Below are 18,413 nucleotides of genomic sequence, written 5' to 3' on the forward strand. Positions count from 1 at the left end.
AAATATAAAATTAGAATTCAATATATTCAGCTTTTTCATGTCAGGATTGGCTTTTATATTCTCTCTGTTGATGCGTGGACCACTGTTTCTGTTTGTTATCTCACATCACTTGTGTTGTGTTGTTTTTGATCTTATTTTAATGATGTCTGTGCTTCCTGGGTTTTCCTACCCAGTGAGCATGAGAGCTGCGTTCCCACAGGAGACGTTGCTATGAGTCGCTTCATTTATGTGTGCCATGCTGTGCACCTTGTCACCACCCTCTTCCCTTTGCCATCGCTTCTCTCTTGGAATTGATTGTCAGCCACCTGTGCGACAGGTATGTGCTTGCTCGACTCCCATGAACAAAGCACAGATGTAGTAAACAGAAAATGAGTTCTTAGCAACCTCTATTACGCACACACACACACATATGGATAGACAAACACCTATTGCTCCACCCCATATTTACCTCCAATGACTGGCTGAGCTTGTTGGTGCTCACGCCCGTACCTGTTCTCTAGCACAGGGACTGAGACACCTGTCAGACAGAGAAAGACTTTCCCTCTGCTCACACCAGCCACGCTCAGAGGAACACACTATCACAGACTTGACTGAGCTGGGTGGACGTTGCTCTGCTGGATATAAAGTAAAAGCAGGTAGGTGCTCTGGCTGGCAGGTGTGTTATTTACAACATAATTGATCAGATTATCTGAATAGATTCTGTATTTACAGACAAGCAGCTGTGAGAACAGTAATTAATCATACTACATAAACTGTTAAAAGTATTACTTGGTGATTGCCAGTGTTTGCCCTCATTTATCTGGGTGTTTCCCTTGTCAGTAGAAGTTGCATATCCTGCTCCATGCTCGCTCGAAACGCCGCTGCTCTTCATCAATCATTTATCTCGTGCTGACTGATGTGTTAAACCTAAGATAAACATGCTTTTGAGCCCTCGGTGTATTTGTTCTGTCACCAATCTAGCAGACAATATCCTCAAAAGATATTGTGGCAACATGCTATAAGTGGATTCAGAGTCTCAGGAGTTCTTCAAGTTATATTTGCATTCTGAATGTGGCAGTACTCCACGATTTTGCATAAGCTGTAGTCTGCTCCTACTTTCAGATAAGAAAACAACCGTCAGTGTTTCAATAGTATTTCCCCTGTTCAGTTTCCCTGGAAAGTGGGTTTTCCTCTGAGCGGTTGATTTGTGACTAAATAAATGAATGGTCAACTCATTTGGATGTGTGTGAACGGAAGCGCAACTCATCCTGTGCCAGGATCATATATCTGTATGTGTGTGTGCTCATTCATATTTATGCAACAACAGATTTTTTTTTGGAAAGTGGTAGGACAGGATCATCTGCATGTCTAAAGGATGAGCCTGAGGAATTTTTCAGAGCACATGTTCCTTATTGGGAGGGAACGACCGTTTTTTAAACTGACTGAAACTGTTGTTGCTACAAAATCACACAATTTCTTTTAACACGATCTTTGTCGATTTCTTTTCAGGTGCCCTGTGATCAAAACACAACAGAGGAGAGAGAAGAGAGAGAAACCTCTAGAATAAACATGTCAAAAGGTGAGCATGGTGACTGATCTAATCTGAATGTGTAATGACATTCTTCTAATAAAGGCAGAGGGTGTGTTTCTGAGTCAGGCCTGGTGACTCTGTCAATTCAAATCTTCCGTCATTGTCCTGATTTACTGCGAAACACAAGAGGTTGATTATGTGTGTTATGTGTCAGCTCAAACGGGGGCCGAACATCATGCATGCCATTAAGCAGATTGCTGATTAAGATGTCATTGTGATGCAGCCTACAGTGTGTATAATATCTCAGATGGTGTGCGGGTATGTGACATGCACATGTTTGTGTCTCAGAGGGGGAAAAAGCAGCCGTGTTCCGTACCACCAAAGTGCGAAACAAGCTGAAGGATGACGGCAGCTGGCTGCAACGGCGCCCTGAACCTAAGGCTGAAACTGAGGAAGAGAAACCATGGTAAACCGCTTGTTTAAATAGGGTCCTGTCCATATCATGCACCACATGCTCACTTGAATAGACAAAAACTAAGTTCCTGTCCCGTGCATCCTTGCAGGTTAGCAGAATTAAGGGCAAGACGTGTGAACGGAGCTGCTGATGACACCAGTCCAGTGACATCACCAACAAAATCCACTCCGTCACCCACCAAGTCGGCAACTGAAAGGTAAATACAGGTTTTTAATGTCATTGGATTTTCTACCAAGCACTTTAAATGTCAAATAAAACATGAATGTGTCTCTGGTTTGAATTTAGAGCACCAACATCAGGATACCTGATCAGGTAAGACCAGCACTTGCACATTAAGAGATCCAATTTGAACCCACAACTACATTATAGAAAGAAAAGTGTTTACATATGTTTGTTTTTCTTCTTTTCTTTTAGAGGTGTTTTCACTAAACTAGACAAGCCTGCTTCGTCCTCAACATCTAACGGCTTTGCGTAAGAGCTCTTTCTATTTAAATAAGCTCAGCTTATCTTAAAATGAAGTTAACGGTCTGACTAGAGATGCACATTAATGTCATCTGCATTTTCTCTTTACAGCGGAACAACACAGTTCACCAAAAAACCCTCTGAGACCTACAAGAAAATGTAAGGCAACACAATCACTATCAAATTCCAAGCTGGGTAAGAACATATTTGCACATGCTGCATGTTTGTGTTTTCCTTCCTTAGAGCGTCCCACACTTTGAGGTCCACAGAGAACCAGGAGGACCAGCTTAGCAAGGAGGAGAAGGAGAAACGGTGAGAGTCTCAACATGCAAAGAAACACCGTCCAGTGTGCCCAGAAAAAGAGATTTAGCATTATAATGATTTATTTTCACAGGACGGAGGCAGCTAGCAGTGTACTGAAGAGATCTACAGTCAGGCAACGGTCTTATGTGCTTTCTGCTGCTAAAAAATATGAGTATGTATGTCTTATGTTAATCTGAACATTCAACCTTTCTGGAAGTATGAAAAACTACACATTAGAAGATGCTGAACATTTATGGAGGTATTTATGAAGCTGTGTGTTGATCAGGTCTAAAGAAGAGGCACCTGACCCCTCATTGGACAACAGCAGTGTATCATTTGTGGCTAAAAGGTAAAAGCTCCCTCTAATATCTCTGGAAGTTCAAGTATATGATTAAACATGATTCTGTTGCATTCATGTGTGCACGTGTGCTTGGCTACAAATGTGCAGGGTGGAGATTATTGATGATGATGAGAGTGCTGCGACTCCAGCACCTGCCAGCACTCCTCCCCCCTCCACTGTTGTCCCTGTCACATCTGTTGCCTCTGCGCCTCAACCCAAACCACGGAAAACGTGAGCCCCGTGCCATGTTTCTAATTCCAGTGCGAGTGATGCCTGTGATTTCCATTTCATTCATTATCTGTGTGGTTTACAGAGTCGACATCACCTCTAAGACAGCTGTTGACGTCGCTGTTAATGAGCCAGTGGCACCGAAGGAGATTGAGGCCGCCCCGGAGCCTGTCAGAGAAGATCCCCCTCCAGTGCTTGTTACAGAAAAAGACCCATTTGAACACATGACACCAGGGTGCACCAAGGTGGCTACTCCTCTCGCTGTACTCCTCCCTGAGTATGTACAAGCGGTCTCGACAGAGCCAGAGCCTGAAGAATCAGACCTTTCTGGGCAAGCTGACACACCTCTGATTGAACTCGCCCCAGCACTGCCAATGTCACCTACTCCAGCATCTCCTACCCCTGAATCACCTGTCCCGGTGTCTGCTGTAAGAGAGATCACAGTGATAACTGAACCAGGACTAGAGCCAGAGCCAGAACCAGAACAAGAACCATCTCCAAAGCCAAGGTAAGATTTCGACTAACCAAAATCATCGCTGCCACTGCCAAGTACATTTACTTTTTAAAAAAAAATTGGTATTACATGATACTTCATTTCAGTGGAAAATATTGTCTTTTTTTCTTCACTACATTTATTACACAGCCTTAGTTACTGATAATTTAATTTAAGTATAAAATCTTTTTTTAAATTTTAATACAGGACTTTTACTTGTAATAGATTACTCTTATGCTCAGCTATTATTACTTTTGTCTCGGTAAGGATCTGAATACTTCCAATAAGCCTGAATCGAAGCTTCAAATGTGCTTTCAGGTGTTTTTTTCTGTGTGTGTATGTCAACAGTGTGTTTGCTCTCATTCTTTTCTCATGTGGTTTACAGAGTCGACATCACCTCTAAGACAGCTGTTGACGTCGCTGTTAATGAGCCAGTGGCACCGAAGGAGATTGAGGCCGTCCCGGAGCCTGTCAGAGAGGAGCCTGTCCCTCCAGTGCTTGTTACAGAAAAAGACCCATTTGAACACATGACACCAGGGTGCACCAAGGTGGCTACTCCTCTCCCTGTACTCCTCCCTGAGTATGTACAAGCGGTCTCGACAGAGCCAGAACCTGAAGAATCAGACCTTTCTGGGCAAGCTGACACACCTCTGATTGAACTCGCCCCAGCATTGCCAACCCCAATGTCACCTACTCCAGCATCTCCTACCCCTGAATCACCTGGCCCAGTGTCTGCTGTAAGAGAGATCACAGTGATGACTGAACCAGAACCAGAGCCAGAACCAGAACAAGAGCGAGAACCATCTCCAAAGCCAAAGTAAGATTTCCAAAATCATCGCTGCCACTGCCACTTTTTTTTTGTATTGGTATTACATGATACTTAATTTCAGTGGAAAATAGTGTATTTTTTTCTTCACTACATTTATTTCAACGGCTTAGTTACTGATAATTTAATATCAATCAATCAATGGATTACTCTTATGCTCAGCTATTATTACTTTTGTCTCGATAAAGGATCTGGATACTTCCAATAAGCCTGAATCAAAGCTTTAAATGTGCTTTCAGGTGTTTTTTTCTGTGTGTGTATGTCGACAGTGTGTTTGCTCTCATTCTTTTCTCGTGTGTGATTGAAAGCTGCTCTGGAATGCCATGTGTTTATTCTCCATCTATTTTCACAGCTCCTGGAATGCCATGTGTTTATTCTCCATCTATTTTCACAGCTCCGGTGTTGACACGCTCACCGCCTTGTCCGACACTCTCATTTCTTTTAACACGAGTTCAACCAGGTACTGAGAAAAGACAATTATAAAAGCATCTGCAAACAATATATACATATATATATATATATGATCTATAACACAATAAATAAATTTAATTAGTGCCTCCAGCCTCAGTAACGCATCTTCTCATAATAAGAGCTTATTTCCTTCCCCAGTGTTGCAGATGATGAGCCAGTGCTGGCAGAGAAAGAAGGAAGCTCAGTGGACAGTCACCCCACAGAGAACGGGTATGAAAGCAACAACTTCCTCATTCATGTCATAGCTGAGTTGGCAGGAGAACAGATAATGGCTAACTGCCACTGCGTTCACTTCAGAGTAATCACAAAATAACCCACATCTCAATTCCAGGTGCCTAAAACTTCCTCACACAAGAGACCGTCCCAAATTAGATTTGATTAAATGTGGTAAAGTGTAATACAGAGATGAGGGTGTCCTTGCCAAAGCAGGTGCACTGATATTTTTTTTTTCCTCTCTGTTACTATCTGCAGTGTTGAACAGGAGCCAACTCCAGAGCTCAGCAACTGTGTACCAATGACAGACGATCTCCTGGCTCTCTGTGATGGGTTTGTTAAAAATACATTCTTACCCCCGTTTGTGCAATTAAGCAGTCCTCACATTAGAAATCCTCCGGATATTACCCAGAAGGTGGCACTGTTGGACTAACAATAATTTCCCTTGTCCTCTACCTCATATGGCCTGTTCTTGCTCTGAAATCTCCTCTGAATCCTAAATCCCCCCTTTTGTTCATCACCATCTCCAATTCTTCTTCCGCTTCCGCAGTCCAGAGCCGGCAGCAGAACCGGTTCCCCCCAGCCCAGGACGCTGGAGCCAGGATTTGCTTAGCGGACTAGACAGGTATAGGAAGTGTTCTTTCCCACCCAGTGTTCAAATGCACATGAGTTATGTGAAGAATTATTTTTCATCAGTAGAAAATCAATAGCCTCCTTGTCAGTGGCAAGTGGAGGCAACAGTCTCAAACTCTGCTCAGACTCTGTTTGTTTTTTGTGTTTGATGTCTGTAGTGAGCCAAATCCAGCAAAGACCAGTAACAGCCTGGATCTCCTGGCTAATGATGTCATTGTATTCAACACAGAGGCACGCAGGTGAGAAAGAGAGAGAGACAATGTGATGCCCTCTGCTCCCCATCCCTCCCTCCTCCTGTACCATTAATTCTTATCACTACAGATGAAAAGGGCCAAGCATCCCAGCTCCCCGAGGTGTAAGATTTTTTTAAAAGATCCCATCCGCCTCGAGTTTGATCCATAAATCAGGGCTCCTCTACTTCCGGCATTCTATTTTAACCCCCTGCTTCGTGTCAGATAAAAACAAAGTCGCAGATTCCTGAAGCGACTGAGTAATACTTTGAAACAGAAAGCCACATCTTATCTGCAGAGCGACTGGAAATAGAAGAGAATGTTCTGTGCTGATTAGTATTGCGGCTTTGTTTTGTCTCCGTCAGCCTCAGCGTGCAGCGAGAGGAGGAGAAACAGACAGATGAGACAGTCAAAGAAACACAAAGGTAGAGGGAGGATGACAGGCTGCTCTTAAACAATTATCTATCTATGCAGAGCTGTTCCTGCTAAGAAATGCGCTCTATTCAGATATGCCTTGTAATGATTTATACTAACTCTGCCTGCAACTATGCTGTGTCTCTCTGCCCACCAGCCCCACGGAGACAGTCACTATAACCACCAACACTGTGATCATTACTGACACAAGGTATGAGAACACACACACACACACAAGCAAAAGTCGGGTCTGTTCTATATTCAGACGGTTTTCATGCTTGTTAAATTGTTCAGTGAGTTTCAGGCTTCTCTAAAGGCCTGCTACTGTAAATAGTGTATGAGAAGAACCACAATAACCCTTACTTGGCCTCTTTTTCTCTTTCCATCGTGCCATTCATCCGTACCACCCTCCTTATTTTTCCGTCTCGCCTCCATGCAGCGAGGAAGACAATGCAGATCCCTGGAGCTCACCTGTGACAACCACAGTCACTGAGTCGAGGTAGTTTATTTACATCTCAGTGTTTCAAGATGTCTGTGTTAAAGTGTCTGTAATATGTATGTAAATGTGTTTCAGAAATAGTTTACTCCACTGGCGCTGGAGTGAACAAAGATCTCATGGGATGGGGTTGTAAGATAGATTCTCATTCCAATTAAAGAGGCAAATTAGGTTTAACGCGGTTCATAAAATGAATTGTCGAGGAAAGATTCTCTTGTTGTTGGAATGTATGAAAACAGCTTTGATCCTATTAAAGATCAGTTTAGGTTTAGTAATTGGTATGGACTCAAATCCAGGGTTCATTTGAGGTAAAGAGTGGAAAGTGGGAAAGTGGAAAAACACTGATTTCAGCAGCAGAATAGTCTCCCCATTCGTCAAAGACACCCAGGTTTTGATTTTGATTGAGTTTGGCTCCTGGTTCCTCTGTGTTTCTGTTTACCATTCAAACTGCATTAAATCTTTCCATTATGAGTCAATGTGATCAGAATTCCTCCGACACAAGATGGGCCATGCTGACAATTGAGAGTGAAATCAGTGTGAAATTGTTTTTCAGCTCGGCTGATCCGTTTGATCCATATCCGATAGGGACCACATCCCCTAACAGGTAATCATATTGGTTTGGAGCTGTGACTGTTTTCCAGCCAGCCAGATAGCATCTCGGCATGCATAATGCAGCAGTTTCTGATTATGAGCCACTTTTCTCTATTGCAGCTCCTCTGACCTGCTCCAGCCCCTCTCAGATATTTCCCTCAACAGGTACGGGAATGATAATGCAAATCTCCCCTTCTTCATATATTGTACTCTCATGTTGCTACATATGATCATACATACATGATCGACTATGTTAATAACTATAATCATAATCAGAAGCTAATATAGCAGATACACTGAGCACCGTGGATACATGTTAATGACACAATAATGTTGATTTAATTCGTCTTTTTCTTTTTTTCATTTCTTCAGGGTGTCGACTACTTCCACGGAGATCAAAGATCCAAGTCCAGAAACTAAGTAAGTTGCACTCATCCATCACCTGTAATCAAGTGAAGCTGGGAAACAACAATTTTAATTGTCGTTTGATTTGTTAATTGTCTCGTTTAGCCTATGAAATGTGCCAAAATGACTTAATGACTTAAATTAAGACGATATTAAGCAGAGAAAGCATTAAAATAAGCAGGAGCCAAGAGTTATTATTCATCAGTTGCCAAAACTGACGCAGATTCTGTTGATCAATTAATCAACAAAACTAACATTAAACTAAAAGTAGACGTTTCTTTAGATTGGTGTGACATTGCCATGTTTTTTAAAGTATGTTTTGGGCGTATAATGGCTTTATTAGAGAGCAGTGTGCAACAACATGGACTTAAACTGATGACACTGTGGTTTATATTCAGCGCTTGAAGCCACCGGGTTACTTGTTTTTCTTAAATTCAAATTATTTTTTAATTGTTTTTGTGTGTGCGTCTGTTTGACAGCCTGAGCAGTAATGCGTTGGAATCCCTTGCAGACGACATCATCCCTATCAACACTGACAGCACAAGGTATTAAACTGAGTGTAGTGCATGACTGTTGTTATGAAGGTGTGAGTGAAAAATAGAGAGGAAAGGAAGACTGCGGCCCCGCAGAAATGATTCTCTCGTTATGCTTGATCTGCCATAACTTCTACATCGTCTCGCTCTCTCCACTCTGGCTCTCAAAGTCTCCTCACTCGGCGGTCATGGGCTACTACATGGGATACCAGCACACCTGAGCAGACTACCACAGTGGAGGAGAGGTGATAACACACATTGATTTACTCTTCCACTTCCAAACGCGGTCCACTACGTTTCATTCATCTACACGAATGCACCCATCCATGTCCATTACGTGCTAAAAGCCTTTCAATGTATGTCCCCTTTCAGCGAGGACGATGAACCAGGCCAAGATGAAGCTCAAACGACACTGATCATGTTTGAGAGAAAGTAAGTCATCTTTTTTATTTAGACCTCCGTGTGCATATCTGCTCCTTTTATTCCCATAACCTCCTCCCCTTTCACTACGCTGAAGTAACAAGGCTTTTGCAGCATCTAGTCATTGAGCCAGAAAACATTGTGCACTGGTGCTGATAAAAATAGGTCAGATATGTATTTGTTACAACCATTCCTCACAACTGCAGATCCCCTTCCAGCCTTTTTATTATTATTTTTTGTACAGTGTGTGAATTTGTCATCCACTCATCTTACAGCGTCTTTGTTTGTGCTCAAGGTCCACTGAGAATGACTCCCCATGGGACAGGTGGACATCACCCACTGTCTATACTGTCACTACCACTACAGGGGAGGAAGAGGAGGACGAGGAGGAGGAGGAGGAAAGGTATCTCCACTGTGGCTGAAAAATCCATATTAAACCATGTTTTTCCCCTACAATTTTAGCAGGATGTGATTATACCGCCTTAAAATTCACTGCATGTCAACAATTTAATTAAAAGCAAGCTAAATACAAGTTTCAATACAAAACTTTCTCGTGGCTCAGTCTCAGAATAATCAACTTCTTCTCACCTTGTTACTTTTGCTTTAATGCTGTCACTTCTCCACCTGTACTGCCAGACTCCTTATAATGCAGGAATGTCCTCTGTTTTGTAGCCCCGAGGATACACAGACACAGACGGTCACAACCATCACCACTATCAGGTTGGGTGAAAAACATTTGAAATTCTTAAAACTCGTGTCTCATAAAAAAAAAAAACGGAGGAGATCAGAAGGAATTGAGAGTGTGAGAGGCATGTCGGTGATGTTTACAATTACAATGCATGGGTGGAGGATTAAGAATGAGGCAGTGCTGCAGCACAATAGAAAATAGACCACACCTGGTCAATAAACCTCGACCCCTCTGGAGCTGTGAGTCAGAACAATCAGCTTCATACACTTATAAAAACCGCAGAATTCTTGTTCACTGGATAACATCCAGGATATTGACTGCTCCAGCCCACAGTAAAAGTCTAATACAGCTTTCTTTACTTTCCAGGGAGATACACAGTGAGCCAGAGTCTGCTATGGATCGGTAAGTTTATGATCTTGTTAACGTCAGACAGCATAATGCAGGAATACTTTCTCCAGAGTGTCATTTTCTACCGTTTGGTCTGTTGATTTTCTGTTTTCGAGAAGACATTCTCCTTTAGCTGGAGCTTGTTTTTGTCTCTTTAAGAATGTGAAAACAGTGTGGTACTGCATGGAAAATAAATGTACCTGTTGTTTTATGAGTGGAATAAACGTTTAATTAAATGAAAAGGTCTTTAAAATCAAACACACACCATTTAATATTTAGGTCATCTGGGCTTATTTTAAACATTCGCCTACCAGATCTGCTTTTGTCTCCGTGTTTATAACACAGCCGTCTCACTTAAGGGGAAACAGATTTAGGCCAAAACCTGTGGGAAAGCAGCTGTATCCCGCTTAACACTGCAGTCTTGATCTAAAGTTACCCGAAACTCCTGTATGATGCAGAAAGTCTCCTGAGTCAACTCTTTTACTGAAGTTAAATGACAAGAGCTCCTCTCTCATTGTCTTTCAATTTGCCCTCATTTCCTTCCTTCTAATTATCAGTCTCCAGATGTCAGATTAATGATGTGTATTAGAGATGTCCTTTTGTCAAATCACAGCCCGTTAAACAGCATGCCATTAACAGCTGATGGCAGAAAATGATTATCTCCTGAGTTACATGTGACAGATGTAGAGCCCCTCTGCATAAGCCATCGTACTACTGCCGTCAGTGAGACTAACACTGCTGCACTCTGTCTGCATAGGACCGTGATAGAAGAAGACCAGCAAGTCCAAACACCAGAACCAGAGGCCAAAAAGTGAGTGATTTTCTTTTTTTTTGTTTTAAACGTTTCAATTAAAAATGACAGTGGATATTTTAATGATGGATGATGGACTTAACTCTTAATTCATCTGCCTCTGCTCAAGGGGGTTTGTGTTTGTGAAGGAGTATGTCAATGCAACAGAGACGTCCTTGCATAACGCCAGAGATCTAATCGATGAGTAGGACCAACACATTATTTACACAATCGAATAACAATACTGGTAAAAACCTTCAGACACTGTTCTTACAATGACTTTTTTTTTTCTTGTAGTGAAACAGATTATTTTACATCGAGCTCCACCAATCACTCTTACAGCAGCCCCTCCACTTACTCCAGGTAAGCACACAAATCTGTATGAAACAAACTAAAAACCATGGTCCTTTCTCTCCTCACACTTCAGCTTCTTTTGTCTCCCACTCTTTCAGCTGCTTTCACCAATAACGTGTCCACTGACATTATTAAAGCGGCATTATAGATTACAGTGCTATCAATGTGTACACTTCAACTAACACTTCAAACCCTTTTAGGTCTCAGATCAGCAAAAAAAAAAAAAAAAAACTTTTAGTGCTCATATTTCAGCTCATCTTTCATTTTAGGCAATTGAACTGAATTTCTTTCACGGTTTTCACTTCAACTGACGCTTACTTACTTACTCAAATGACATTTCAACTCCTTTCAGCGTTTTAACTTCGCTCAGTGCTACAATTAAATTGACACTCCAGCGAAAAACGTCAGTCTCTTTCAGCGCTTCCATTTTAACTGCACCACTTAAACTTCTTTCAATATTTCAGCTGCACCGTTGCCCATAAATTTGGAATAATATATTTTTTTTACCTCTTCTCGTGAAATGATTGTGACAATGTGATTTATTCTTGATAGATACAGTGTATCTTCTCAAAACTTAATTGATCAATCTCTTCCAAACAGTGAAGATTGAACCACAATTAACCTGGAATAAAAAGAGGACTGTGTCTGAAAATGTATTTGTATTTCAAATGTCTCTACTCTACAAATGTTTAGCAGCTAGCCCCTGTACATTGTCTTCAATTTCTATAGTATAGTGCTCTTACAACAGCCCCCTCCACTTACTCCAATAACAACATAATCCCCCAAACCTGTTTGAAACAGGCTCTAAGCCCTTTCCCCTTCTCCAGCCTTCTTATCTCCAGTTCTGACGAAACCAGATATGTGTGAGCAGTAGTCAGAATTTCCACCAAGCCTGCTAATTAGAAGGCTAAGCGAGGACATCAAAGGATTATTTACACTTATTAAGTTCCGTCTTACAGGACAGAAAGGTCACGGGTTATTTTGCAGGACAGAGTTGCTGAGTCAGAAGCCAATTCGATCTCTATAAACAGATATCGGCGTACACTAGCTGATGTGTGTCTGAGATCAGTGGCCAAACTAACTTGTCTCACCCGCCGTGTCTCCCCAGTGGCTCACTGTCATCCACCTGCACATACTGCGGAGAGCCGGTGGGCAACGATTGCAGGATCTCCATCGAGCACCTCAATATCAACTGCCACCCTGCCTGCTTCAAGGTAATTCATCTGTCTACTCAGATACAGTTCTGCTGAAGATACAATTTGGCATTTATTAAACCATAAATTTGTTGGATATATCCACGTCCTTGGAGGGACTGACCAGGAGAAAATGAGCTTTTGTTCCCCTTAAAAATGGTTTGGCATTTTGTTAAATATGTTTATTTGTTTTTTTGCCAAGAGTTAGATGAGAAGATCGATATCACTCTCATGTCTGTATAGTAAATATGACGTTACTGCCAGCAGCTGCTTACAACTGAGGTCAGCGTAAACACTAGACAACAGGGAAAGAGCTGGCCTGGCAATGCCCATATAATCTTAAGAAAAAGCTTTGACGCAACATGTTATATCTTGTTTTATCCGTACAATAAAACAAAGAGTAAGAACAACAACCTGTAGTTTTAAAACGGTTTATATGCCGGACTATTTCTTGGCTAAAAGAAGTCCTTTCAGGCACATAACCTGTTTTTTTCTGGCACAAACCACAACATGTTGTGTTTTTGTACAGCTTAGACAAACAAAATATAACATGGTAATTAGTGCGCTTTAGAGATGCTAGTCGACCCGCTTTCTGTCTTCATGCCAAGCCAAGCAGCTGCTGTTGTACATACTTGACAAACAGACTTGAGCGTGGTATAGATCTTATGTAACTCTTCCCAAAGGGCATTTTCCAACATGTCCAACTAGTCTTTTAATATTTAAATACTTCTAGCTGTTGCATATTGCCAGATCATTTGCATTACAGGTTTAACCACTCAATTATGTTTTTAAATCGACACCAGTTTTTTGTATACTGTGTATTCTAGTGCAGTGAATTAGCACAAGATCATTTCAAGGATAAAAAAACACAGCTCCTCACTGTCTTTGCTCATAATTGCATTTTTTAATAACATTCTCCCAATTTTTCCAGTGTGGCGTGTGTAGTAAGCCAATGGGAGACCTTCTCGACAGTATGTTCCTACATGGTGGGGAAGTCAACTGCGAGAGCTGCTACTCCAAAGCCTTCGACTGATTATTGAAGCTCTTCAGTCGCCTCTTATCCTCGTCCCCTTCCCCTCATGTTCATTTGCATATAAAGTGAGAAGCCTTTTTCTTTTTTTTTACAAAGTTTGGACTGTGTTCAGTTTGAACTTTCGAATGATGTGGTTTAGGGTGATCAAAGAGACGCGTTAGTGCACAATATGATTACTTAATGTTACATTAGGTTAAATCTTAAATATGTTATTGTGTTGTTGTTTTTGTTTCTTGGTGGTGAAAGCTGTATCTGCCTCTGTAAACTATGAAGGATATGTCTGTACAGCAACTGTGAACAGACTAATACTGGCAAGTGGGGTGCATTATAATTTAGAAAACAGTAGTTATGCAAGAAAATGACTTTATTACAAAATGTTCTTTTGCTCTTCTTTGATAGAAAACAGTGCGTTCACATGTATGATGCTTTGTTAAGAAAATAAAATGATTTCTATAATCCTGGTATAAATATGTGATACAAAAGCAGCTAGTAAAAACACAAGACTGTCATGGCATCTCAGTTACATGTTTTTTGAAAAGCATGATGATAGAAAATTATTGCACATAAATATGAACATAGCTTCATGTAACAGAAAACGGCGCAATATTATAAAGTATCCGCCACAGGCATGATTTAGATGAGCTGTTCCTGAGAACTACTTTGCAAACGCAGCCGAGACTTCCCGCTGGGGACTTGTGCTTCACTTTACATTTGCCTTTCCCGACTCCATAGTGAAATAATATTTCCTTGCATAGTCACTAAAAACACCTGTGTACATAAATGTGACTCGGCCTAATAACCATTAGCTACCTGCTGAGTAACTGTAAAGAAGCTAATGCAGTCCATTGGCTACTGTCTTGATGGTCTTCACGCACAGTTAGTCAGAGCTCATATGAAACAAAGGACAAGCCTTTGGCTCTGCCCCAGTCCAATGAAAATCTGCCTCCCACGAGAATGTGCCTCCGCATCACAGCTGCACTGCATGCAGTTAATGTTAACCATGCAAGGCAGGGAAAGGGCAATGATGGCACCTCAGTTATAGCGATAAAACGACTTGAAAATATTAGCATAAAAGGATAAAAGGATCATGTCAGCTGAATACAATATCAAGTTCTGTTATAGTATAGCTAAACTGCTCATGAGCATAAAGGAGTTTTGGCTCAGGTGCAAATATATGAGCAATTTCTGCTTCATTCCCTCATTTAAACAGAGGGGATGCATAATAAGGGACAACCCTGCAATTCTGGACGTGCTCCATCTAGTTTGTTTCAAGGCCTGTGTCAGTGTTTTCCTCTGGCTCTGCTCACAGCAATGTTTTGGATGTGTTTCCACAGCAGCGAAGGGTCGGACTCGTTATGTCTTATCAGAGACTCCAGCCCCTCTGCTTGGTCCAGGCTCTGCCAGTAATCCTGGGGCCATATTTGCAACCATCTGCGGACAGATATGCAAACAGATTAGGCTCATTGCAGAGGATGTTTTAATTAGACCGTTACAATAGAGTGATTTGTCTCCCCTCAGGATATTGTTTTTCACATTAAAAGGAACAAAAAGTGGACGGGGAATAATTTAAGTCTAACTTACCCATCATCTGCTGGTAAGTCTTGGACATGTCCGTACCCTGGGCTGGGCAGGGGGCAACCCATGTGGGAGTTGTTGGCCATTTTTGGCTGAGGGGGTTTAGTCTTTTGAGGGGCTTTCCTATACGCTCGTTCTGCTGCCAGCCGTGCATTCTCCTGGTCGCACACATAACATTCAAATCCATTCAGGTAGTTGGGTTTACTCATGTCATTAACCCCCCACTCACGGGTCTCCAAAGCCTCCAGCAGACGAGTGTTAGTAATGCGTCTGGGGTTCTTGAACTCTAAATACTTTGCATATTCATCGTCGTTCTCGTCAAGGCGTTTGAGGAATTCACCGAGAGCTTTTGGCGATGGGAAGTTATTAATTATGATTACGGAATGGTCGTTGGGCATCCAGTCTGACGCCACAGAGGAGCCTCGATAGACAGGAACACAGCCCTGATGGAGAGGCCGCCACAGCTTCTCGGTCATGTAATCCAGACACAGGCCGTTCTCCAGTGCCAGGTGAAACTTGTAGCGTGCGACGAAACTCATAAAGTTGTGATCTTCGCCGGTAGCAGTGGACGTGTCCTCCAGATGTTCAGGCAAAGGTTTGTTGTTCAAGCATTTCCCGTAAGAGTCCACCTACAGAGAGGCAAATAATGTGTGAGATTAATGTGACAGCGGCGCACATTTAATGCTCCACATTCATCATAAAGCCCTGATTATTTAACTCCGACATGTCATTCCCTGATGGGAATTCACAAACATCGCACTGAGGGCTATATCTACAAAGCGTTTACAGATGTGTTACTATAGCTACATGCATGAAGATCAATGATTTTGACTTACTAACCTGTGCATGTTTTAATTTTTTCCTTTTATCATTTACAAAAAGAACTTCAGATCTGTTTATGATGTGCCTACTAACATCTTTAAAACTTGCTTCTGTTTATTTTATATAGATCAATGCTGCAGCATATGGATCTTGTACATCCTGTCTATAAAAACTAGGCACTAAACTTGAAAGAACTCACTCATTCAGTGTGCATCTTCGGAAAAAAACATGCCAGAACATCTCTGTACTGTACCTGAATATACTTCATGAGCTCCTTTACATATCTGTCTCTGTCTGACGGTACATCACAGTGGGACTGCATGTACAGCACAGGAGCCAGACCGTCTCTCCTCAGTCGGTTCTTTTCCTCCAAAGACACGGCCACGGGCGTCAGCAAGTAGTCCAGAGTGGGCAGCCACTGCAGGGTCAGGGGGTAGTCGGACTCCCTGCGAAACGTGGCAGTGTAGTTGAACAGCCTGATTCCCGGTCCATGAGAGAGAAAGTAGTTATTCATGGGTGACTCTTCGTGGAACAGAGCCCAGGTCTGGTGCCGGAGACGAGGGAGTGGGGCCTCATATGCCCTGAAGTCTGTCCCATAAAAGATGATGGATGCTGTCCGTTTGTACAGCTGCACCTTTTCAAGATCAAACACAAGATCACTGGCAAGAACAACTTCAGGTTATTATTATCATTAATGTGAGCGATGAGCATGCATCTTCCCTCCGTCTGAGCCAAGGTGAAATATCTCTTAAGTACCTTGCGGTTGCTTGTGACCAGACAGGAGGATGTGGCACAGTCAATGCGCTCAGTGTCACCGGGAAAATGTGGGAACAGTCCTCCGCTCCACCACAGGAGAATGGGCAGCTCTTTGTTACTGCGGCGGTCACTGTTGCCAGGTCCTCTGTACGAGCTGATGGAAGCAAACTCCATCTCTGAGAGAGCACTCTGAGGCTGAAAGGCTCCTCGGTCCAATGCATCCAAGTCCTCCAGGGTGAGTTGATCGTCTGGAAAGGAGGCAAAGGACACCCAAACCCAGCACAGGACAACAAACAAGCCCAGACACACACAGGACACCATCCTGCCCCTTCCTGCCATCTGTGAAAGAGCACATGACACATTTCACCATTCAAAGGAATTCAACTTTCCTGGAAGTGTCGTGCATGCACTTATTTCTCCTGGAAACTAACTTCGTTGAACAAACACTGGTACTGACGTGTCAGTGGATTTTGAGCATGCATCGGTATCCAAACATCAACACAGTTTCCTACCATCGTCACTGCTGCAAACACATGAAGGCGCGTTTGTATTCAGTGATTTACCGTCAAAGAGACAGCTACACGCCGGACAGACCGGATTTGATGACAGCCAGCGGTGCACAGGGAATAAAAACAACCGGATTCTTCCTCTACATTTCGGCTTTTCTTCTTCCTCGGGGTCGCAAACTAAAGCAAGCTGCACACCGCCACCTGCAGCCCCGGAGTGAGGGCTGAGGCTCATCTGCTTTTCCTAATTGATTTGAGCTAAATAATCCAAATAATGTTCGTCTTGTGCTTCCTTCAAAAAAGTTTGTGCAAGCGACATTTTTCTAAAAAAAATGCTAAAAATATAATATATGTGTATTATTTTTCACTTTCACTGCATTAAATCTTTTGGCCAACTTCAGTCTCAATCATAACTATCAAAATTTAATGTATTTCTTAAATAGTTTAACCCTTTAATGCCATTTTGGGAATATGAACCCACATGATAAAAAACACAATATATTAAAATTTTCTATACACTAAGTGCAAACTGTAACTTTTTAGGGAGGAATATTACACCCTTGGTTATGACAATAATTGACAACAACATTTATTTGCATGCATCATTTTTTTTTTGAGTAGTGTCAGTTTATTAACAAAAAAAAAGCCATGGAATTTTTTTTTTTTTTGCTAAAAGTGCTATAAAAATATCATATGTAAATATTTTTTTTCACTTTCACTGCATTAAATCTTTTGACCAACTTCAGTCCTAATCATAACTATCAAATTTAAATGTATTTCTTAAATAATTTTAAATAAATTAAAGTTGCTCTTCTAAGATTATTGTTCACTATTTCAGATTATTCCAACAGCTGTCAGACACCACCAGCAAGACTTAATGACTTTTTTCTCAATATATTTCTTATTAATGAGTAATTTCTTATGTATTCAATATCCTGTGACAAGTGAATCTCTTCTCCTCTTCTCTTATCTTATTTTTAGTTGTATGTCTGTGATTGCTCATTGCAGCATACCCATCCTGCTCTAAAGGGCAAAGTGGACAAATATTGACCCCTGCTTTAAACATTGGTGGATATTTTAGTATTAAGAGCTAAATTACAGTTCCAAACTACTAAATGTTATTATAAGTAACATTAGAATGACTATGTTGGATAGTTTAATCTATAACAATACATCATATTTTATACATTCAACATGCAGAACCTTTCTCTCGGCAAAGTAACTAGAAATTACAGCTGTTACATAAACATAATATAGTGAAATGGT

At 41.6% G+C, this 18,413-nt stretch overlaps 2 protein-coding genes across 5 annotated transcripts; one reads left to right on the forward strand and one right to left on the reverse strand.

Moving 5' to 3' along the window:
• Nucleotides 1–498: 498 nt before the first annotated feature.
• Nucleotides 499–14,035, forward strand: znf185 (zinc finger protein 185 with LIM domain). Of its 3 annotated transcripts, XM_019257279.2 has the most exons (35): nucleotides 499–635; nucleotides 1,489–1,558; nucleotides 1,859–1,976; nucleotides 2,074–2,181; nucleotides 2,271–2,297; nucleotides 2,400–2,456; nucleotides 2,559–2,606; nucleotides 2,691–2,759; nucleotides 2,842–2,922; nucleotides 3,037–3,099; nucleotides 3,199–3,321; nucleotides 3,404–3,826; nucleotides 4,197–4,628; nucleotides 5,032–5,097; nucleotides 5,247–5,318; nucleotides 5,580–5,654; nucleotides 5,872–5,946; nucleotides 6,113–6,193; nucleotides 6,550–6,609; nucleotides 6,756–6,809; nucleotides 7,038–7,097; nucleotides 7,648–7,698; nucleotides 7,806–7,850; nucleotides 8,058–8,105; nucleotides 8,570–8,635; nucleotides 8,794–8,868; nucleotides 8,996–9,055; nucleotides 9,339–9,446; nucleotides 9,716–9,763; nucleotides 10,098–10,133; nucleotides 10,876–10,929; nucleotides 11,039–11,113; nucleotides 11,206–11,271; nucleotides 12,371–12,476; nucleotides 13,387–14,035. In XM_019257279.2, the coding sequence occupies exons 2-35, from the start codon at nucleotides 1,549–1,551 to the stop codon at nucleotides 13,486–13,488; spliced, it is 3,042 nt and encodes a 1,013-aa protein (XP_019112824.2). In that variant the 5' UTR covers nucleotides 499–635; nucleotides 1,489–1,548; the 3' UTR covers nucleotides 13,489–14,035. The 3 variants fall into 3 exon arrangements, with proteins under 3 accessions (XP_019112824.2, XP_019112825.2, XP_027138489.1); XM_019257280.2 differs by lacking the exon at nucleotides 6,550–6,609; XM_027282688.1 differs by lacking the exon at nucleotides 5,032–5,097.
• Nucleotides 13,841–17,385, reverse strand: fut11 (fucosyltransferase 11 (alpha (1,3) fucosyltransferase)). Of its 2 annotated transcripts, none has more exons than XM_019257282.2 (5): nucleotides 17,154–17,385; nucleotides 16,642–16,980; nucleotides 16,139–16,513; nucleotides 15,070–15,692; nucleotides 13,841–14,919 (listed from the first exon to the last, which is right to left on the reverse strand). In XM_019257282.2, the coding sequence occupies exons 1-5, from the start codon at nucleotides 17,154–17,156 to the stop codon at nucleotides 14,769–14,771; spliced, it is 1,491 nt and encodes a 496-aa protein (XP_019112827.2). In that variant the 5' UTR covers nucleotides 17,157–17,385; the 3' UTR covers nucleotides 13,841–14,768. The 2 variants fall into 2 exon arrangements, with proteins under 2 accessions (XP_019112827.2, XP_019112826.2); XM_019257281.2 differs by having other exon boundaries at nucleotides 16,139–16,519; nucleotides 17,154–17,381.
• Nucleotides 17,386–18,413: the final 1,028 nt, after the last annotated feature.

Source organism: Larimichthys crocea, chromosome I (assembly GCF_000972845.2).
Source record: "Larimichthys crocea isolate SSNF chromosome I, L_crocea_2.0, whole genome shotgun sequence".
Lineage (NCBI taxonomy): Eukaryota > Metazoa > Chordata > Actinopteri > Sciaenidae > Larimichthys > Larimichthys crocea.

Bases quoted from the DNA above. Each gene is read 5' to 3' on its own strand.
- znf185 (XM_019257279.2), top strand. The intron at 2,923-3,036 runs GTATGTATGTCT...TGTGTTGATCAG, and splicing joins TCTGCTGCTAAAAAATATGA to GTCTAAAGAAGAGGCACCTG. The intron at 10,134-10,875 runs GTAAGTTTATGA...CTGTCTGCATAG, and splicing joins CCAGAGTCTGCTATGGATCG to GACCGTGATAGAAGAAGACC.
- fut11 (XM_019257281.2), bottom strand. The intron at 16,520-16,641 runs GTACTTAAGAGA...GATCTTGAAAAG, and splicing joins TGGTCACAAGCAACCGCAAG to GTGCAGCTGTACAAACGGAC. The intron at 15,693-16,138 runs GTACAGTACAGA...GCCTCTCTGTAG, and splicing joins AGCTCATGAAGTATATTCAG to GTGGACTCTTACGGGAAATG.